The sequence below is a fragment of the Cibotium barometz genome, chromosome 52 (genome assembly GCF_041138505.1).
Source record: "Cibotium barometz isolate CiBa-2024 chromosome 52, ASM4113850v1, whole genome shotgun sequence".
In the NCBI taxonomy this organism is placed as follows: domain Eukaryota; kingdom Viridiplantae; phylum Streptophyta; class Polypodiopsida; order Cyatheales; family Cibotiaceae; genus Cibotium; species Cibotium barometz.
In genome coordinates this window covers 28,281,379-28,305,257 of record NC_141097.1, presented here as the reverse complement: position 1 = coordinate 28,305,257, position 23,879 = coordinate 28,281,379, and the positions used below count along the sequence as shown (strand labels likewise).

General features: G+C 42.0%; 1 protein-coding gene across 1 annotated transcript in view; it reads right to left on the bottom strand.

Annotated features, from left to right (window-relative positions):
* LOC147609008 (putative receptor-like protein kinase At1g11050) overlaps positions 1 to 9,516 on the bottom strand; it is a 36,316-nt gene extending 26,800 nt beyond the window's left edge. The window contains exon 1 of the mRNA XM_086788338.1: positions 9,029 to 9,516. Within this exon, the coding sequence (XP_086644464.1) occupies positions 9,029 to 9,458 (430 nt within the window). The 5' untranslated portion in view covers positions 9,459 to 9,516. The remainder of the gene's footprint in view (positions 1 to 9,028) is intronic.
* Between the last annotated feature and the right edge of the window lie 14,363 nt (positions 9,517 to 23,879).

Here is a 23,879-nt window from a genome sequence, read left to right as displayed (position 1 = left end):
CTCTATATGCTTGGTCCGAGCATGGAAAACCGGGTTCCGAGCAATAGCTATACAACTCTGGTTATCGCACTGGGTGACTGTGGGCTCCTTCTATGAAAACCCAATCTCGCCTAGCAGCCTCCGCAGCCATACAACCTCACAAGCAGCACCACAAGCAGCCTGGTACTCTGCCTCTGTCGAAGAAAGGGCAATAGTTGGCTGCCTCTTGCTGCTCCAAGAAACTGCTCCTGAGCCGAGGGTAAAACTATATCCTGAAGTAGATCTCCTCGTGTCTGGATCTCCTCCCCAATCTGAGTCACTCCAACCTTGGAGCCTGACTCCATCCCCTCCTGTGTAAAAGAGTCCCAGATCCTTCGTACTCTGCAGATACCGCAAGATCCGCAATCTTGCGTCCCAATGAGTCTTCAATGGCGTCTGCATAAAAGAGCTCAACAACCCCACGGAGAAGCTCAAGTCCAATCTGGTGTTCAGCAACCAGATCAATGAACCAACCAACTTCCGGTACTGCGAGGCATCAACTGGCTCACAAGGATCAGTAACGGTTAACTTTGTGTTCGGGTCCATCGGCGAAGTAATAGGCTTGCAGTTCTCCATCCCAAAGGCCTCAAGCAACTCATGAACATACCGCTGCTGAGAGACGAAAAACCCCCTCTGGGTCTGCCAGATCTCCAATCCCAAAAAGAAGTGGAGTAAGCCTAAGTCGGTCATCTCAAACTCCTTTGACAAGGCAACCTTCGTCACTCTAATGTGCTCCACATGACCGCCGGTGAGAATGAGATCATCCATATAAAGGATGATAAGCGTGACCATGCCGCGTTCCCGAAAGAGATACAGCTTCGGATCTGCAACCGATCTCTAAAATCCAGTCCGAATAAAGCAAGAAACAATCTCCTGATTCCAAGCCCTGGGAGCCTGCTTAAGACCATACAAGGCCTTATGTAACCTGTAAACCATCCCTTCAGGTCCTGGAACAATAAAGCCTGGAGGCTGCTCAACATACACCTCCTCCTACAGGTCACCATTAAGGAACGCAGATTTTACATCCATTTGATACACGGGTCACCCCTGAGAAGAAGCAAGGGCTAGAACGGTCCGAATCGTGGACATCCGCCCTGTCGGTGCAAAGGTATCCTCGTAGTCGATGCCTGGCCGCTGAGCATAAGCTTTAGCCACAAGTCTGGCTTTGTGTTTGTCCACCGACCCATCAGACGCATATTTGGTCTTAAAGACCCATTTGACACCAACGACTGACCGCTTCGACGGCCTCGGTACCAACTCCCAAGTGTTGTTCTTCTCGATGGCATCAAGTTCTACCTGCATGGCTTTCCTCCAAGTATCCTGTGAAAGGGCTTCCTTTATGGAAGTGGGCTCTTTGTCCCACATGATACGAGACATCAAAGCATAGTTCACCTGAAGAAGCTCCGCTGTTTTGCTTTTATCTCGGACTCTATGTGATCTTCGAGGGCCGTCCTCTGTGGTCCACTCGGAGGGTAGCTCCGTGACACCTGACTCCCGAAGGGTGTCTAACAACCACCTAGGTACTCGAACAGATCGTGGAGCCTCCTGTGGTCACGGGGGCTCTTCTCCAGCTGCGGGCTCAATCTCCTGTGATGACTGAGGTTGATCAACTGGAATGATGGTCTGGGAATCATCATCAGACTCCTCTGGATCTCCAAGAAGTGGCAGCTCCTCGACAGTGGAAACTGGAACATGCTCGTCAAAGACCACATCCGAGCTGACAACAATCTCGTTCCTGTCTGGATCATACAACCTGTATCCCTTGGAAAGAGAGTTATACCCCACAAATACAAGCTTGCGGGACTTGGAGTCAAGCTTCCCCCTCTGCTTCTTCGGAATATGTACATACGCGTCACTCCCAAAGACACGGAAGTGCGAGACATCAGGTTTCCTGCCAAAGTATGCCTCAAATGGAGTCATATGGGGTACTGAAGTCGTCGGAGATCGGTTGAGGGTATGGACAGCCGTTGCCACAGCCTCTCCCCAAAGTGGACGAGGAAGATCACGATGCTCCAGCATGGTCCTCCCCATCTCCACCACAGTCCTATTCTTGCGTTCAACAACTCCATTCTCCGAAGGCGATCCAGTATTGGCCAGTTCCCTTTTGATGCCATGATCTGCACAAAATCTGAGAAATACAGTCGAGGAGAATTCACCTCCTTTATCAGCCCTGAGAGTCTTGACCTAAAATCCAGACTCTTTCTCCACCATCACGTGCCAATCCTTGAACCGAGCAAAAGCTTGGTCCTTCTGGGAAAGAAAGTAGACCCACGTGAATCTGGTACAATCATCAACAAGCAGCATAAAGTAGAGAGATCCTCCCAAAGATGGTGTCTGCTGAGGTCCACACAAGTCAGTGTGAATCAACTCTACTGGTTTCGAAGCCCGCCTGGAAGCTTGCTTCAGAAAGGATTCCCTGTGCTGCTTACCACGTATGCAAGAACTGTAGCGCCCTTGCCTACTTCCAACATCTGGCAAGCCAACCACCATCTGGTCTCAGAAAGCTCGCCTCAATGCATCCACATTTAAGTGGCCAAAACGAAAGTGCCACAAATCACCGATCTGAGAACCTGTCAATGAGGAGAGTGCAGAGAGCTTGTAGATACCATTCTCCACACCGCCTTCCCAAACAACCTGGCCAGTCTCTCGGTCCCGTAGAGCAACTGAATGCTCCTCAAATTCCACCTGAAAGCCAGTCTTGCATACTTCATGCACTGACAGAAGATGAAAACCCAGAGCAGGGACATAAAGAACACGGGAAGCATGCTTGCCCCCCTTGCCATCCGGAATAATCTCCATCCGGCCCTCACTATGTATCGGAATAGTGGAGTTATCGCCAATAAAGATGCAACCTGACTGCCGTTTCAGATCCAGAAAGAAGTCACGAGATGGAGTCATGTGCCTGGAAGCACCACTGTCAAGAATCCATTCCCGGGTATCCTTCGCGGTGAAGCCAACTGCCTCCTCGCTCGAAGATGATGAAGCATCGGAGTCCACCATCTCTAAGTGCACAAATGCCAGAGTCTTTGCAGCTGAGGCTGATGAATCAGCACTCTTCCCTGTCCGCTTAGGGCACTTCCTCCGATAGTGACCTTTCTCGCCACAATCATTACAAGATCTTTCGGCCTTCAGCTTCTCTCGTTCTGAATCAGGCTTCTTCTCAGAAGACTTCTCCAGTGAAGCCTTCCCTTTGCCCTTGTTGTTATTCCGGCCTTTCGACCGTTGGCCAGTTAAGGCCTCCGAACCTCCGCTGTGAGGAGGGTTCGTGAAACGTTCCTCCTGGTCCAAGACCATTGGCACAAGCTCCTCCCAGGTAATGGTGCGGAGCCTACCACTCGTAATCAACGAGGAATAGAAAGCAGAATACTGAGCAGGCAAGTGGGACAGCAAAGTGATGGCCATGTCTTCAGATGATATCTCTTTCCCAGCTTGTAGGACTTCCTACTGAAGGGCCTGCAGCTTGTTAATGTGTTCCCGCATCGTCGAGGACTTTGCAGGGTTCATAACCCGCATCTGCACTTCCAAGGAGATCCGTTTCATGGGTGATACCCTGTTATACAAAGAAGCCAAGTGCTCCCATATGCCTCTCGCCAGCGTCATGTGCTTTACATGATTGATCACTTGTGGTGTGCAGTTGAGGAATATAAATGACCAGACCCTGGCGTTGACACGATCCCACATGTGTGCCTGTGTCTCTCGGTCCTTCCTCGTCGACAGTAACTCCCCTTCCTCTGCTTCCGGCCGTGGAACCCCGATGATGATAAAATCAGCAAGGTCATATGACTCCAGCACCGACTCCATCATGACCTTCCAGATGCCGTAATTGGACCCGTCCAACTGACGATCCACTGGGAACATGGGGAGAGTCGGAATCTTCACGTGCTTCTCAGCCATCTCTAGTAAATCTGCCATCGCGAGGAGTAACCTGAAAGGGTGGGTGGGTGGGAAAAAAAACTGTAAAACCTGCAAGTGGCTGTCCAGCACCTTTAGCCCGCCTTTCTCTTGCACCTTCTCTTCCCAAACAGTCCAAAACAGTCCACCAATCAGCAACCTAATGATCCCCCTCTTGCTCAGAAAAACTCCCAAGATCTATCACGAGCCTAGGGCTCTGATACCATGTCAGAATATGCAGCGGAAATGATAACCAAACTTGGGTAGACAAGAGCAAGTAGAATGCAAAAAATAGACAGCACAAGAAACACGGAGAGATAGGTGTGTAAACTCTTCTCTATACACAAGATCCCGCACAAAACTGAATGAGGAAGTGGTGGGGGCATGGGGCCTATTTATATGCCCCATGTGAGCAGTCGGCCAGCACTGGTGGCCCTCCACGACTGCATCAGCAGTCGGCCAGCAGTAGATGAAGCCCACGACTGCATACATCCAGTCGGCCAGCAGTAGATACTCCACGACTGATGTCTGGGCAGTCGGCCAGCCACAAGACTGCAGATGGGACACTCGGCCAGCCACTAGGTGCTCCTGCCAACCTCTGGCATCCCTCCACACCACTGGAAAAAATGGGAAAAAATAGGAAAAAATACGGGGAGTGAGGAAAAATGATAAAACACCTTATACAGGGCGGGCACACCCACAACAGAGGCCTTGGTGTATAAATATAGACAGGAGATGACTTCTAACAAGTCATTGGTGTCAAATGGGTCTTTAAGACCAAATATGCGTCAGATGGGTTGGTGGACAAACACAAAGCCAGACTCGTGGCTAAAGGTTATGCTCAGCGGCCAGGCATCGACTACGAGGATACCTTTGCACCGACAGCAAGGATGACCACGATTCGGACCGTTCTTGCCCTTGCTTCTTCTCAGAGGTGGCCTCTGTAGTATCAAATGGATGTAAAATCTGCGTTCCTTAATGGTGACCTGCAAGAGGAGGTGTATATTGAGCAGCCTCCAGGCTTTGTTGTTCCAGGATCAGAAGGGATGGTTTACAGGTTACGTAAGGCCTTGTATGGTCTTAAGCAGGCTCCCAAGGCTTGGAATCAGAAGATTGATTCCTTCTTTGTTCGGACTGGTTTTCAGAGATCGGTTGCAGATCCCAACCTGTATCTCTTTCGGAAACGCAGCATGGTTACGATTATCATCCTTTATGTGGATGATCTCATTCTCACCGGCGGTCATGTGGAGCACGTTGGCGTGACGAAGGCTGCCTTGTCAAAGGAGTTTGAGATGACCGACCTAGGCTTACTCCACTTCTTTTTGGAATTGGAGATCTGGCAGACCCAGAGGGGGTTTTTTGTCTCTCAGCAGCAGTATGTTCATGAGTTGCTTGAGGCCTTTGGGATGGAGAACTGCAAGCCTATTACTTCGCCGATGGACCCAAATACAAAGTTAACTGTTAATGATCCTTGTGAGCCAGTTGATGCCTCGCAGTATCGAAAGTTGGTTGGTTCATTGATCTGGTTGCTGAACACCAGATTGGACTTGAGCTTCTTTGTGGGGTTGTTGAGCTCTTTTATGCAGACGCCATTGAAGTCTCATTGGGACGCAGGATTGCGGATCTTGCAGTATCTGCAGAGTACGAAGGATCTAGGACTCTTCTACACAGGAGGGGATGGAGTCAGACTCCAAGGTTGGAGTGACTCAGATTGGGGAGGAGATCGAGACACGAGGAGATCTACTTCAGGATACAGTTTTACCCTCGGCTTAGGAGCACTTTCTTGGAGCAATAAGAGGCAGCCAACTATTGCCCTATCTTCGACAGAGGCAGAGTACCGGGCTGCTTGTGGTGCTGCTTGCGAGGTTGTGTGGCTGCGGAGGCTGCTAGGCGAGATTGGGTTTCCACAAAAGGAGCCCAGAGTCATCTAGTGTGATAACCAGAGTTGTATAGCTATTGCTCGGAACCCGGTCTTCCATGCCCGGACCAAGCACATAGAGATACAGTATCACTTTGTACGTGAGAAGATCTTGGCTAGTGACATCTTGCTACTTTATTGTTCAACGGAGGACAATGCAGCGGACCTCTTCACGAAGTCTCTACCTCAGGCTACGCTCAGGTGGCACTCTAGCTCCCTAGGGTTGATTTCACAGCCACGAGCTGAGAGGGGGTGTTAGAAGTCATCTCCTGTCTTTATCAGACACCAGGGCCTCTGTTGTGGGTGTGCCCGCCCTTTGTAGGTGTTTTCTCATTTTTCCTCACTCCCCGTATTTTTTCCCCATTTTTCTCTATTTTTCTATGGCTTGGGTGGCTGCCCTGTGGTGGCTGGAGTACACAGTTTCTAGCCGACTGATGCTTCAAGTCCACGACTACATCTGTGAGCTGGCCGACTTGATACAGCTGGCCGATTGGGTGTTTTCAGCAGGTCGTGGAGATACAGGCCCTGTTGGCTGTCCCTGAAGCAGGCCGACTGCTCTCTTGGGGCCATATAAAATGGCCCCATAGCCCTTTGCCATATTCATCTTGTTTACACTTTGGGATCTTGTGTATATAGAGTAGAGTTACACGCATATCTCTCTCCTTCTCTTGTGCTGTCTATTTTCTGCAATCTACTTGCTCTTGTGGTCTTAGATTTGGTTATCATCTCCGCTGCATATTTTGACAGCTATGCCCTGGAAAAGAAGAGTGGAGCACCACTGCAATGCATTGCCCTTGAGAAAAGTCGCAGCTTTTCTCACTTTCGAGGATTCCGTGTAATTTCCACCAGAAAAAGCAGCATCAAACTGCTGTAAAAAGGTAAGGGCCTTGAGCCTATCTCTGGCCCCACTGAATGTGTCAAATTTTACTGCAACTCCCCCTTCCTTATAATCCTTCGCCTTACCCATATGCGTTAGATTATCATAAGGAAGTGGCCTCACAAGATTGCTACCCCTTGCATTCATGCCCATCATAAGGTCAACATTGCCAGTTCCCACACCATGCAATCCTGCTGATACTCCCATGTTTCCAAACATACCACTATGTATACTGGGCTGCATGCCCCCATACATGTTTCCTTGCATTCCGGGCTGCATGCCTAAAAGATGTAGGCCAGCAGCCAAGACAAAAAAACCCAAAATAAAATATTAAATATCCAAAAAAATCCCTTTTTTGGACTGGGAAAAATATTGTTTTCTTCACATTACCTTCTATGCATCCCATGCCATCCATGGTGTTTGATGCTACGCAAGAGGGAGAGGTTGCAGCCACACAAAAAAGCATGATCTGAGCTTATGGCTCTACCAACGACCACCAATTTGTAGTCTTATTTGACATGGGCAATTCTAAGGATGCCATCTCTCCCCGGTTGGCTACCAAAATGAGTTGTACATTAGTGCCCTATCATTTGGAGATGGACAGGTTTACACCCGCTCTCCGCACCCACATATCTCAAAAGCCACAGCAGTTTTCTTTTCAAGTTTAAAAGGCCTCATTCCAGCGAGATTTCATTGTCTCGCCACGTTTGGGGTGTGACATGATCTTAGGAATCCAGTGGTTTCGCTAATATGAACCCATTTCCAATTGAGGGCAGGACACTGGGGATAGAAGCATTCTCGGCATTCCTATGATTTCTCATCTCCAGGCCCGACGAGCTATCTGCACGGGAGGTGAAGGAGCATTGATTTATGTTCGCACTCAGACAGCTTCTATCTCATCGATAACAGTCCTATCACCTTTTCAAGACTTTCAAGGGCAAGCTAGAAAAGCAATTAGTGATCACAACACTCAAACATTTGAAGCATGTTCTTTATGGACGAGTTTTCATAGTCAAAACAGACCACCAAGCACTTCAGTGGCTCCCGACGATGCCAAGTGTCCAGTGGAGTGATCGGCAAGCCAAAAGAAGTTAGATCTTCCAACAATTTGGCAAAATGATCAAGTACATCCCTGGTCTGCATAACCAAGTGACAGATGCTCTTGGCCATGCAAGAGTCTACCATTCTCAAAATCTCTGGAAAAGACTTGGATAGCATGAAAGATCAACATGTCGATTCCGCAAAGTCTGGTACTCAATACAGTTTTTTGACTCTCAATTCTGAGCCTAGCCATTATTCAATTCATAGACAAGCAAATAAGTCTAGATAAGATGTCGACTTCAAGGAAAGGGATAGGGTTTATTTGCATATCACGAAACAGAGATTGCAACAACTGGGCAAACATTGTCCTAAGCTTTCTTTGCCTAGTTTTAGACCTTTTCCTATAGTTAAGAAGCTAAGTGATATCTCTATGAAGTTGAAGTTGCCTAACAATTGGACGTTGCATGATGTTTTTCATATTTCTTGGCTAAAAACATATGTTGGACAAGAAGTTTTTAATGTTTCAGGTGAACAACAGCCAAACGAGGTTGACGAAACATAAGTCATTGAATCTGCGCAGATTCTTCTTCATCGTTGAAAGCATGGTTCCGGTCGAAGGCTCCATCAATTCTACACGACGTTTCGAGATCGAGGTATCATGAAGCAGTTCGACTACATGAAGCATTCTTTCAAGAGTACCCCTAGTTCTTGGCGGATTACTTGGAAGCCATAAACCCGCCGCCAAGCTAAGCAAGAGGGAATGTCACATGCACTCTGCACTATAGTGCGTGATGACAAGATGGCTCATCATCAGTGCATCATTGTAGGACCCTTTAGGATATGAAAATATCGAGGCATAAGCTAGGTAGGTCATTCCTCAGCCTTGAGTGTCAGTCAGTCAGTCAAGTCTTGACCAATTGCCCACCATTTTTATCGCTCTCGCCGTTGATGTGTGTCAGCTTTCACTAGGCTTACATGTCATGCATGTTGTCCATGACGGCTGTGAATGGCTCGAGGTCATTGAGTTTCCAAAAACCCCACGCCATCAATCTTCAGAGCATGAAATTGTACCAAAAAAAGAGCAATCAGATTCCAAGAAAGAAAAAAAAGTAGGGGCCAGGTCGAACCAGGTCCTCAAAAAAGTGTTGGATTGTTTTAAAAGGAAAATGTAGTCATTTTACTGCATATAATAAAAGTGTTAAAGTGTGACCATAGCTGTGTTTACCATTGCAACATGTACATATAACCATATCATCAAATTGTTGGAAGGAGAGAGTGTGTACCTGTGGAGTTGAAGGTGAGGCCGTTAAGCTGGAGACGGGCCTGGAAGGAGGCGAGGCAGGCTAGGGCGGTGGGGCGGTCCGGCAGCTCGAAGAAGCCCGTGTCCAGCAGGTACTGCGACAGCCCGATGCCCAGCGTCGAAAGCAGCGCGGTGCAGCACGTGTTGTCTGCAGTCACCTGCTCCTCGCACGTGAGCGCACCCCATGGAAACGAGTCCACATAGCTGAAGTCTATCGGGCACGTGCTAGTGCTGTTAGTGGCGGCGGCAGCGGCGCTTGTAAGAATGCTAGTAGTAGAAGATGAGGAGGAGGAGGAGGAGGAGGAGGTCGCCGCCCAGGAGGGGCGGAGGCAGAGAGCCAAGAAGCTTAAGGCAATGGTCGACAAAAACAAGAGGACGCCTGGATTACTACGGCGCCCAAACAAGGAAAGCATAGCGAAGCTTGGGGGCGACTGTGTGCGCGCCCGTGTGAGAGTGTAAGTAAACAGTGTGTCCCTGGGAGAAAAAGTGTCACTGAGAGATATACGCATCGCATGCACGCATGTGCGAGTACGCACGTGCGAGCACACTTCTAACCTACTTTTTTGAATTTATTTTTTTCCCAAAAAAAACTAATGCCCACTTATTCAAATGAATGGGTGCTTATTCACAAAAATTTTGTCATGGGTGCTTATTCACACAAATTTTGTCATGGGTGCTTATTCACACAAATTTTGTTGTGGCATTTCTTAATGTTGCTAACGTAGCATATAAATCAAACTTTTAAACATACCTTTAATTAAAGGTATGTTTAATTAATCTCCAACCCCTCATGCTTGCGCATGCTCCCATCACCTCCTCACCCACCTCCTCCACCTTCCCCTCAACTACTCATCTACTCACCTACGCTTGCATGTCCTCTCGCCTAGTCCCATGGTCCTTTGCCCATGCCTGCTTGCCTCCCTCCCTCACCTAATTCAGTCCTCTCTCAACCATGGCAACCTACCAAAAGTATAAAATTCAGTCCTCTCTCAACCATTTTATACTTTTGGGCCTACCAAAAGTATAAAATACTATTTGGTATGTTCAAAAGGCTATGAGGCCTTAGCCACAAAAAATATAGATGCCTAAATATGAAACCATAAAGGTGTTAACATGTGTTCCAAAATATCGCATAGTGGTCCAACACATGTTCCACATGTGATTAACACATAATCTGCCATTCATTCTTTGCCTACATCCAAAATAATAATAGTCAGTGCACACAACTGATTAAACACATTAATCTTGACCATATCATACCAGTGCACATAGGTTGATTAAACACATTAATCCTAGTAAATGATATAAATAAAAGGCGTATCCAAAATAAAATATCTCGAAATAAAATAATAGGCATTGCCAAAGAGGTTCTGATAAACATTTGTTCTCAATTGTGTGGGTGAGATTTTGGTAAGAATGGAAAAACTTTTATGGCATCCATTTAGCATCTTCAATAGGATGGTTCTTGAAGGTACTTGACATAAGTGTTACTTGTGCATGTAATGGTGGTCTCATGGTCAATAATAGACTCGGGCACAAGATGTTTTTCTTCATCTACCACTTTAGGAGGTTGTTCTAATGTAGGATGAGATGGTAGAGGTCCTCTAAATGGTCTCAAAAGACTAATATGAAAAGAGTTATGAATATGCCAAGTAGAAGGTAGCTCCAACTTATATGCATTATCATTGATCTTTGCTATTTTCTTGAAAGGTCCATAAAATCTAGGAGCTAACTTAACTACAGGGTTAGTCTCTACAGATTTTAGTCTCTTTTTCTCAAAATGAAGAAGCACATAATTGCCTTCATTGAAGATGATATGCTTACATTTATGATAAGCGTAATTCATGTATTTCTCTTGAGCTTTTTGAATGTTTGATTTTACTACTTCATGAATTTGGTCAAAGTCTCTAACAAAGGAATCAGCCTCTATAGAATGCAAAAGTCTAGACGTAGGAGTAGGCAAAGCCTTACCATAGATTATCTCAAATGGTGCTTTCTTAGTAGTAGCGTGAGGACAATTATTATATGCAAATTGTAAAATATGCAAATATTTTTCCCACTGCTTAGGCTGAGATGAGACATAATATCAACGTAAATTAAGTATTGTGCTATTTGTTACTTTAGTTTGTCCATTAGGTTTAGCTTGAAAAGCAGTAGAGAAATCGAATTTTGTACCAAGATTATCAATCAATGTAGTCTAGACTACAAAACTTCGTATCTCTATCTGAAATAATAATCTTTGGTAAACCGTGATGTACAAACATCTATTTAATGAACATATGTGCAGCTTGATATGTAGTCAATGTCTTTTTGCAAGCAATGAAATAATCCTGTTTGCTAAATCTATCGACTATAGTCCAAATCATATTATTTTTGCTAGAAGTCAAAGGAAATCCATACTTATTTGTTCCCATGGTTTGTTCAAAATAGGCAAAGGCATAAGCAAAAACCAAACTTCTTTCCTTTATGACTTTTAACCTTTTGGAAAACAACACATTCTAAAACAAACTTAGCAATATCTTTGCGCATAGCAGGCCAAAAGAAATCTCTTGCAACTATTTGCAAAGTAGATGATGCTCCTCTATGACCAACAAAAGGAGGTCGATAAGATCTAGTAATGCATAATATCTTTTGGTAGAAAACAAAACCATCATCAAAAGAATAATTGGAATGTGGTAACCAATAATTATTTTTCAATTTGGCGTATGCATAAAAAAAATCAAAATCATTATCATATGTTTCCTTCATCCTATCAAAAGAGATACCTTCAATAGTAGATATATTACTCAAAGCACAGCCACAATGTTTTCACGTCTAGGTGTGTATTGTATAGTAGGTTGAAAACTTTGAATAAAAAGATGCTCGCTTAATATGTCTATCTAATATTAATGGTTGCCTTTGTTGCCAAAAATCAATTTTGGTGAAATCCGCTTTTGTAGTAATCCAAAAGTTTGAATTTATGTCTTGGATCTTTGGAAGACTTTGGTGGAAGCCTTTGAATTTAGCTTGAAGAGAAGCTTTTGTTGAGGGATTGTAAAAGCTTGCAATATATAGAAAAAGCGCTTGCTTTTCAAAAATATAATTCCAAAAACAAAGCACAAACAAGTGCAAGCTCTACAAAAATATAGCAAGCACAAGCAAGTGCTTTTGAGTTTATAAGCGTGCAAGCTCTACAAAAATATAGCAAGCATTAATATAATTCCAAAAACAAAGCGCAAGCAAGTGCTTTTGAGTTTATAAGCGTGCAAGCTCTACAAAAATATAGCAAGCATTAATATAAAGTCTTGGGCCTATCAAAAGTATAAAATACTATTTGGTATGTACAAAAGGGTATGAGGCCTTAGCCTTACAAAAATATAGATGTCTAAATATGAAACCATAAATGTGTTCACATGTCTTACAAATATCTCATAGTGGTCCAACACATGTTCCACCCGCGAGATTAACACATAATCCGCCACTCATTCTTCACCAACATCCAAAATAATGATAGTCAGTGCACATAGATGATTAAACACATTAATCCTGACCATATCATACCAGTGCACATAGCTTGATTAAACACATTAATCATGGTAAATGATATAAATAAAAGGTGCATCCAAAATAAAATATCCCAAATTAAAAGAATGGGCGTCCCCAAAGAGGTTTCGACTAACACCAATGGTGATTGTTACCTAGCTAAATTAATGTAATGCTTACACCATGCTATTTGTCCAATGGGCGTTTAGACTTGGCCCTTGCAAAGTATCTCCTTGAAGAAAGTGCTTGTTTTTTACCTCACGGGTCACGATTGAAAATGTTACGGACAGCCTCAACTTATAAGTTCGCTCCATGAACTTAATTAGTCTAGTACCATGCTTGATAGCTATGCTCGATTAGGCTGACACCATAATACCCTCCTTCTTCAAGGGTTTTATGAAGTCTTACATATATGTGTTTCAGCCAAGAGTAAAGGTTTTAGGAAGAACTTAAATTAGAACCAAATTTAATGTCTTCTCAATTTCACTTGCATCTATGCTACCTTACCAAATTCAACATCTTGTTAATCTCATTTGTATCTATTCTACCTTACCATTTGGAATATTATGTGCTTTTCTTGTCTTTGTGTCTTCTTCTTTAATCCAACAAAGTAGGTTACGCTTTCTCAATAGGTGGTAGGGATGAGCATGTAATAGAATAAACTCTATCCTTTGTCAACAAGCCCTTTGGTCTTTTGTCCCAATTTTTTTGCATTAGTTATGGTCAAAAACATAAGGTAGGAGGTGTTATGTCACATTAATTATGATGCATGTATTTCTTACAAACTATATAGCTATTTATTATTCACTCCTCACAATCCTCTAGATCAGCCATGATTGTTGGCCGATCGTGTTACTTTTCAATACCTGCGGTGACATGAGATGCAACATATCCATGTTTGTTGTTGATGCTACTCGTTGTCGTAAATAAGGCAAATATTTAGGGTTGTTAACAACACAAGTACACTTTTGGAATAATGAAGGTAATGGTGGTGGTTCAAAATTGTACTTGTTAAGTCTTTCTACCACTGATAGTGGCTCCCCTTCGTAAACACATCAAGGAGACATGCTTCAACTCGCTTTAATGCTTGCAATCTAGCCAATAATATTGTTACATATTGCCAGTCTCTTTAAAGGCATACCTCATCGTATCTCCTTCATCTAAGCTTGTACAGAGTGGTTACCATCCCCCACACGTAAAAGGCCTTATTACTAAGGAACTCCCATTCCGTGTTGAGTATTTCTTACTTGAATTACTTGTTATTCTGCATCCATATGATGTCATCCCACAAGAGCTTGTCTGCATCATTAAGATCTTGTACTGATAAGGAAGGCATCATTAGGGAGAAAATGAAGGCCTTGTCTCGTATGTAACCATGGTTAAAAAACTCCATGCATCTTATATCATTCATTGACCCTTAGAATAGAAGGATCAGAGATAAGCAATCGAGTGGAATCAAGGGCAATGGAGTTACCTTCACAACTCAATTTGATTTCGCACGTCTCTAGAGTTTCTTTACAAAAATAGAATGTTGTTAGCTTATCTAGCATGAGTCAATTTAAGACCTCCTATACCATTTCCACGTGAAGCTCGCTACCATAGTTTATAACCAATGCGTCTTGTTGGTTGGTCTCATCATCCTCTTCATTAGGAAGCCTCATGCATGGAGTCCTCTTTGACACCTTTCTTCTTTTTTTGGATCTTCCTCTTTTCCCTTCTTTCTTTTTCAATCTTTACCTAGTACTCTTCATCACTTTCGCTCTGAATGACAAAATTTATTCTCTTCCTTGGAGCTGAGCATGGAAACAGGGTCAGCATTAAGGTAGGGAGAAGATGTTCCTGTGCTTTTAACTTAATCAAGATAACAACACAATTGCTTAACTAAACCATAGGATACAAGAAACAATATCATTTTCTCGAGAAAACAATGATTTCACAAGAATTTTGGAAAAGTAGTAACTTCTTTCTTACATAATTAATGTTAACATTAAAGTTCAATTAAAAAAACCTCCTTTTTAAACGAATTTTAAGCTAACTTGACCATTAGTTCCTTGTGGGACCCCCAAGGGGAGAGTTGGGGTTACATCCAAGACATTCCCTCTAGGGTTGTTATGCATGCTTCCCGAGATGGTATTTTGGCATCTTCGAGGAGGAGCCATTCTATCCACCTTCTTGTAGCTCATTCTTCCGGAACTCAACACTTCAGTCGGATCACAAATCAGAGTTTGTTTGCTCACTTTATGAGCATAAAACTCTTAGGTGGAAATCACCTCTAAGCGCCAAAGAGTGCTTACTAAAGTCATCGGAAATTTTTGGGAAGGGGGGGGGAGGGGAGGTGTCCTTAAACTAGAATTTGGGGCAAAAGGCTATAGCTAGAGAGAGACAAGGGGAGTTATCCTTTAAGTCTATTCACACTAGGGGGGAGAGCAGTTAAGGACACTCTCCACTCAACCAAGAGTGAGATGATGAAAAAAATTCTATAGAGCCGAGTTGAAAAGGGCTTGTTGAGAGAGGGGCTAAAGAGGGTGTCAGGCATAGTCCCGCACAGAGTGTCAGGTATGGGCTGTCTCGGCGGGTACAATCTTTGTACAAAGTGTTGAGTATGGGAAGTGCAGGGTGTCAGGTGTTAGCCATGGAGGGAGCTGGGGGTTTATATAGGGGTTAGTACGGGTATAGGTGTAGGGAAAGGGAGAGCAAAGCGGGGTGCAAAGGACAGTGTAGGGTGAAAGTACACTGGTCTGTGGTGGCTGTATGAGTCCATGGAAAGGGATGGTGCCTGTATGTGGGTAAAAGGTGAGGTACGCATGTACCTTTCGGGTCAGTAGTCACGTGGCAGCCAATGAGGACCGTATGCTAGGGTGGCCGGCTTTTGGTCCTTACATAGCCGTTGTATGGGCACGTGGGTATGCGACAACATCTTTTTGGGGCAAGGACCCCTTTTTTGGGCATCAGCCTCAATATACGTGCCAATGTGCCCAGCGAGGACGACTGCAAAAAAAATTTTGAGCAAAAATGTCCAGGTTGTCTCCCTAGTCGTAGGGGTGTAGTCCGTTCGTCAATCAGACACTTGGACATGTATTTATTAAGGTAGAAAATTTATCGCACTTTAACTAAAAATCCACATAGAGGCTTATTCGAGTGTCCATTTTTTAGTGTTGTAAAATCCTATATTAAGGTAAAATTATGCGCAAATTTCAAATCTGGACTCGGAATTTTAAGATTCAAAGTGAAGATATCTCAATTATTAAAATCGATGATTTTTACACCACAAAAGGCCATAAATTCATCTATTAAATGGACATATATTATTATTGAAGATGGGCATGTTACATTCTTCCCCCCTTAAAGAAATCAAGACGTCCTCATCTCATCATGAATTCGGGGTATTTTTTTAAGTGTGTAGCTTCATCTTCCCAAGTTGTATCCTTTTATGGGTAATTTTCCATTGTCCTAAATGTTCTATAAGAGTCCTATTTACGGAGTTGTCTTTCTCTAGAATCTATGATCCTACTAGGTTGCAACTCAAGGACTCCTTGATTTAGGATTACAACTTGCTCGTCTTCAAGAATATGATTGAGACTGGGTACATAAGGCTTTAACAAACTTACATGAAATACATTGTGGATTTTGATATGGGCTGGGAGCTGCATCATATAGGTACTGCCCATACACTTGATGATTGTATAGGGTCCACAATATCTTTAGCTGAGTTTCTTATATTTCCCAAGTGACAGCAGAGAGCTACACTTGGGTCGCACCCATAGAAGAACTTTGTCTCCTTCCTTGAAGATCCTTTCAGAACACCTTGTGTCGGAAGAATGCTTTTGCAGATCTTGAGCAGCTTTAATATCTTTCTGGATCGCCTTGGTCTGTTCCTCCAGCTCCCCAAGCATTTTTTTGGATGCTCAACTCTTAATCAAAGAAATTTAGCGAAGATAAGCATTCCTACCTATAGAGTTCTCTGAATGGTGACATTCCTATGCTCTGATGATAAGATGTATTATAGGCAAATTCTACCAAAGGAAGGTATTGAATCCATCTTCTTGGCTTCCATCCACAATATGCTCTGAGAGTGTCTTCAATTACTTGGTTGACTCTCTCAGTCTGGCCATCGGTATCTGGATGATAAGTTGTATTAAAGCAAAGTTGAGTACCCAAGGCCTGAAATAATGACCTGCCAGAACTTTGAAGTGAAGTCAGAATCCCGGTCACTGACTATCCTCTTCAGTAGACCATGAAGCTTGAAGACCTCCTTAATGAATAATTGGGCAACATCAAAAGCTTTGAAGGTTTTCTTTGCCGGTATAAGATGAGCTACTTTGGTAAGCAAGTCCATTTCTTCAAGTATCGAAGGACATCATTTTTCAAGTTTGCCAATGATAGCTCCTCCTTACAGCATTCAAGGTTTTTGCATAGCGTGGATGCCCTATAGTGGAGCTATCATGAGCTTCATGGAGGATTAGCTTCTTTAGAGCATGATCCTTAGGAATACATAGCCTGTGATTAAAGTAGAGGCACCCATCATGGGTGGAGTAACCATTGACTAGATTTTTCTCCTTTTCTGAGATTCCTCCTCCTTTGACTAGGTTCACCATCCTTTGGTAATCAGGATCATAAAATGACACTTCTTTCACCTTGATCAGAATCGGATTATTTTGGTATAGAAATTGCACTCAAGAAAGATTTGCGGGCTGAGTGCATTAGCTACCGCATTATCCTTCCAGGGCAGAATTCGATGTCGAAATCATATTCTTGTAGGATTGAAATCTATCTTCTCTGTCATGTTGAGGTTAGGCTAGGTGACGATCCACTTCAGATTCTTGTGGTCAGTTTACAAGCTGAAACTTGCACCCCAAGAAATAATGTCTCCATAACTTTAGGCAATGAACAACAACTGAGAGTTCCAAATCATGGGTGGCATAATTTTCTTCATATTATTTTAGCTTGTGAGAAGTATAAGCCAGTGCTAGACTACTATATCAATAAACCACCTCAAATTCTCTGGTGAAATCAGAAAGTTTCAGGACTCGTTCTATGCTAACGATGGCTTTGAGCTGATCAAAGATGGCTTGATGGATTGGCAACCACACTATTTTGCAATTCTTCTTAAGAAGATCCATCAAGGGTGCAAGGCATAATATTTGATGAAAATCTTGTACCATCCTGTGATTCCAAAAAATCCATGAATTTCACGGACTGAATTAGGGACTGGCCATTCCAATATATCTTTGATCCTGAGTGGGATCTAATGAGATACCATCTTGGGAGACAATGAATCCAAGATACTCAATCTGGTGAGTAAAGAAGGTACATTTGCTCTTCTTTGCATAGAGTTTATATCTACATAGCAATTGCAGAACTCTGTGCACATGCTCCTCATGCTCTTCCACCAACTTGGAATAAATTAGAATGTCATAAAAAAAGACAAGAATAAATTCATCCAAGTAGGGACGGAATATATCTTGCATTAGGCAGTTGAAAGTTGTAGGAGCATTAGTTAACCAGAATGACATTACAATAAACTGATAGTGACCATAACAAGTATTGAAAGTTGTCTTGGGTATATCTGCTTCCTTGACTCTGATATGATAGTAGCCAGACCTCAAGTCTATTTTTGAGAAAACTTTGGCCCCATGAAGCTTGTCAAGAAGCTCATCGATGCGGGGGATATGATACTTGTTCTTGACAGAGACTTGATTTAGCCCCTGATAATCTATACAGAGATGAAGAGTGTCGTCCTTCTTTTGGAAAAGAATGGGTGCTCCCCAAGGAGAGCTGCTGGGGCGTACAAATCCTTGCTCATCAATGAGTTGGGAAAGTTTCTCCTTAAGCTCAATGGCTTCAAGGAGAGACATCTTATAGGGTGTCTTTGAGACAGGTTGAGCACCAGGGGTTAATTCGATTTTATGATTGACTTCTCGAGGAGGTGGTAGCCCTATAAGCTCGTCAAGAAAGATGTCAGAGAATTCTTGGAGCCAAGAGGGTTCTGATTCTTTACTAAGTTCAACAGATTTGTTGAGTTTAACAAGGAAAACTTGTTGTCCCTTATGTGCTCCATTGAGAAGATGCTTTGCTTTGTGTTAATCCCATTTGGGATTAACAAATATGCTCTCCCATTTGAGGAAATTAATAAGTGTCATGCAAACGCACTATAAAAGTTATACATTATGAGATATTGATCACCCAAGGCCTTAGTTAAGTAAGTTTTGGGGACCCAAGTGTAAATAAGGGCCAATTGTATATAAGGCATTTTCTCATAATGGATGGACACAATCCCCCTTTGTGCTATGACAGCTCTTGCTTTTGTCTTGAGAGAGAGATTGAGCATTCTAGCACTTGTGCCTTCTCTATACTTGTATGTTGCATGCTTGTATTATTGAGGAGTGAGAGAAAGTGATTGCCTTATGTGGTGGTGTGAGCGACTCTACGGTGACAGCGTGGAGGTGGATCTTGGAGGATTGGAGCTTCTCAAGTGAGCTTGGAGACCTTAAGGGACACAAGCTCGAAGCATTGGTAAGTGCCCTATGACAGTTGTGTTTTATTACTTTTCGCCAAAGGTGAATGCATTGAGTTCTCTCTTGGAGGTGTGGTAGCCCATAACATTTTTGGTGCTGCTGCCAGGGAAACACCTTTGTTTCTTCCATCCTCTTTGAGTTTCAGCTCCCATTACATAAGATTCATCATTGCCTGTATTTTGGTAGTGCACTATGTATGGAATGAATGGATAAGATTTGAGTGGAAGTGAAAAATTGTGAGAACTTGGTTGTTTTTGTTGTGTAGTTGTGTGGTGGAGTAGCCTTGGAAGAAGGCTCCACTGTTTTTTCTAGTCAATTTTGATGTTTGGATCACTATAATCGTTAACGTGAATGAGCAAGGTGATGTTTTGTTTTTCTTTCCTTTCAAAAATTTATAAAAAATCATAAAAATAAGGAGCCATTGATTGTGTCTTGAACTCGTATTACATTCTTTATGTGTGGCACAATCATTTTGGAAGCATCTAGATAGGTATTTACACCCAAATTCATCTCAATCGACGTGGGAATTTTCCACGTGAAACTACAAGAGACCATTTCACGACGTGAAACATTTTTTGCAACTTCACAGTGTGAAACGCTCCTGTCATCATCACCGCAATTCACGGGATTACCTTGTTAAAAATAGGTAGCCTTATCCTAACACCACGGGTTTGACAAAATTAGGAACCGTGAATTAGCAAAAAAAGTTCACGACGTGAACCGAGAACATTTGACGACATGCATTAGGGGAATTTTGGACTCAACTTTGGGCCCTCTAAGAAGTGCCAACTAAGATTAGAGAGAGATAATCCAAAAAGCCTAAAAAAATAAGGTGAAATTGATTTTGGCATATTTTCTCTTGGCATTTTCTTAAGATATAAAAGATATATTTCTATTCTTAAATGTACATAAAAATGATAGAATATTGCTAGTTCTCAAAGTCTTCAATTCGTTCATGTACTATATGTACTACGTGAACAATGAATTGGTCAATTCTCCAAGTTTAATGGCTTATATCTCAAAATCTCTATGTACAAGCCGAAATAGAATATTTCTTGGAATTTGAACCAAGGATCATCCAAAAATAGTTCGAGTTCCCTCCCTGTAAGAAATTTTACCTCAAATTTTGAAGGTTTTTTAGTTCCCTCCCTTCAAGGAACTTTACCTCAAATTTTGAAGGTTTTACATATCAAAGTTTGCAAGTATTGGTGCCTTCAAAATCAAGGTTTTTCTTGCAAATTAGTTGGACTCTTTACTTCTTTTTAATATTTTGGCACCTTTATCTTTCCATTCATATTTTTCTACTAATCAAGAGCAAGGAGAGAATCAAGAGGATGGCAGAGGGATTAAGAGCAAGAAGGAATACACAGAGAAAAGAGACATTTATAACCTGCACATCGAGCTTGAACATGAATATGGACCTCTAAGTAAGAGAAATAAACCTAATACTTTGTGTACTGCTTCTAAAGAGATATTGAGGATGCAAGGGAAGAGAAACATAGATTTATGGATTGATGGGAGGTTATATCTAAAAGACCCTTTTACAAACTCCACACCCCCATTTAAGAATATGACATCTTTGCTTAACTTTATTGGAGATGGCTATAATGGGCTCCTAGGATATACACATCATTTGGAGATGGCTATAATGGGCTCCTAGGATATACACATCATTTGGAATCAACAAGAAATGTTCTTAAATTAGAAAGATATTTGTCTGAGAAGGACAATATTCATTTGAAGAAGACCATGGAGCATTGTGTGCAGAAGTTATTAAGCAATAAGGAAACCATTTCAGGGCTTGAAAAATAAATGTCTGAATTAAGACATAAGCAGACCTCATCAGGTCTCCATAGACGACAAAAAAAACTAAGTAGCAATCATTATTGCATATGTTCATGTATATCATTTTTTGCATTTCAATATAATATCAGATCATTATTGCACCTTGATAAAGAATCAACTATAGAACCTTCTGGTGCACATTTCAGTCTTCTTTTAGATCGCCAGTATGCAAAAGCACTAATGAACAAGAAGAAATATAAGAAGGTCTCAGAAAAGCAAATAGACGACTTTTTCAAAGAGAATCAACTCAATCCACAAGACATCCAGGCAATACTTGATGAGGCTGGTATATCACACAGAGGGTACTCAGCCATTTATAAGACCTTCCATGAAAAGATGAAGGATTCTAGTATGAAAGGATCATTATTGCCAAATCCTTCTTTGGTAAAAAAATGTGTAAACAAGTAAACAAAGAGGTACCACAAGCACTGGGAACCCCATTTCATATTGAAGACACCTATGCTGCACCAACAGGAGATGTGGTCTACAGTAGATACAATAATATTTTCTACGACTTGGAGGCCTTACAATCATATGATGTTCAATTGTTTGAAGTTACTCCTGAAGAATGTGATGGTGTCCTCAAATTTGTGCTAAAGCTTGATGAGTTTCAAATTGTAAAGGAGAGAAAGTTACCATCACACTGATGAACATGGCACTTGATACATCTATTCTAAAAGATGATCCTAGATGGTTTAGTGTTCAATCTGAAAACAATATATTATCGTTGGGATCGTTTGAGGTAAAATTTATTAGACTCGGATATGTTTGTGAAAAAAGAATTACATATAAAAAACACTAATGGGTGTTGCATTCCTATGTTTCTTATGTATTGCAGGTAGAATCAGAGAATTTTGATGTTCTACATTGGGTCTTTCATAAGACGTTGATACCCGAGATCATCATCGAGCAGAGAAATGGTAAAATCTTGGATGTGAAAGGCATGGGACAATATAAGGTGGAGTGGCATATGGCGGGTGATCTTAAAACTCCAAAATGTATGCACAATGTGTCAAAGGGTGCCAATTCAAAAAGTCCCTACTTATATTGCATGTGCAGTACAAAGGTGTTTGATAAGAGGTATTGGAAGAAGGCACCGGATAGGCACTTGAAAGACCCAAACTTCAAGCCAATTCTCGATATTCCATTGTCAAGTGTCCACATTTGTACAATGAATACTCTTTGTAGAATTATTGAAAAACTCTTATTTTTATACATATGTTTTGCATGGACTCTACAGCCTAATACAGTAAAGGTTACATCCATCAAAGCACTAGAGAAAGTTCTATCAGACATTGGTTTGCATGGTGGACATGCAAAAATTGAACAAGATGAAAAAAGGTCTAAGGATGGGAAGAATGTACCTAAGAAACCTTCCATTGGGGGTGTTAAAGCAAGAAGGTTTCTATTTGAACCAACACCAGAAGGTCGTAGAAGAAGACGATCAGTGTAGATCATAAAATACAATAGATGGAAGTGCGTTCACAATGCAGTAGTAGACCATACAGACAATGGTCAAGCAAGAACATGGAAAGCCAAGGTGTGGAAATATCTAGACACTATGTTTAAGTTTTGTGACAAGAAAGTGTGGACGAAGGAGGACCATGAGATATTTTAAACAGTACTAGATGAGTTCAAGAGATCAATGATTGATGCATGGACGGATCAACACATCACCCACTATATGGTATTAGATTTATTATGCATTGAACTAGTTTTTATACTATATATTGAAAAATATACTAATTAATGTATTCTTTTATTCTCTTGAAGCATATTATATACCATCATACCCCTTGGTTTGCAAAGAAGTATGGTAGTTTATCAATATGGTCAACCCAGGGAATGAAGAAAACACATAATCAAGCACGTTTTGGGTATTTCAATCATACAAGACATGGTGGAGGAGCAGAAAAAGCTAACAGTTTAGAGGAATTACATCAGTGGACATATAGGAAGCTTGTACATAAAGCCAAAAAGAAGCAGCAGTTCAAAGCATCCAAAATTAATCAAGTAGTAAAACTTGTGAATAAAGAAAGAAAACAAGATATATGGAGGAGATCTAATGCAAGTATTAAGCATGCAAAATGGCAAGGAACAAAACAAAGAAATGGGAAGATTTAAATACCGATAGATCCATGATTAACATTTCAAATTCAGAAATGATCATATGCAAAATTATCATGACATTACACGAGAGAGAATATTATTACAAGAGATAGGAATATACTACTACTCCTTAACTTGCTCACTAACATCCTCGGGTGCATGAAGCCTTGCCCTTTTTGAAGATGGCTCTACAACATCCTATAACTGGCAAACTGGAGGAACCCTCGGTTTTGTGAATCTGAGAAGCTCCCTTTTGCCATAATCACTTAGCATATTAGGATCCTTAATCCCACATGCCAATCCATAAGCAGTATAGGCTAAGTAATATTTATTCCTTAGTGCATAGACTGCAGGGCCCTGCCCAAAGATTCGCAACGCTATCTGCTTCTCCAAAAGCATGACTTTGTCTGCATTCCACCTAACGGGATATGCCCCAGGGTATCTGGATAATGTCTTGATTGCAAACAAAGGAAATTCTGCATTGTCTTTTGAGAATTTATTGTGGAATATAATGAATTGTGGAAACTTCAATCGGTTTATGTACTCTCCGAGTGCTGAGTCCATTCCGGGTCCTCCCACGCATTTGCTTGCTCCGCGCTCGAGAAACTCATCCTCAAACACAACTAGCTGCTGTAAAACAATATTGTCGATGAGCCAACACAACAAATAGAATAAGCTACTCAGCCACGATAAAAAGTAATTAACAAGTAAACACACCTTCTGATTTTCATGTTAACAAGTAAATCATCTGTCCATATATTGATTGTTGAGTTAGTGTCCTAGACTATCGATGAGGACACCCCTTCCCCTCCCATGTGTGAAATATTAAGTCTTTGATGAATA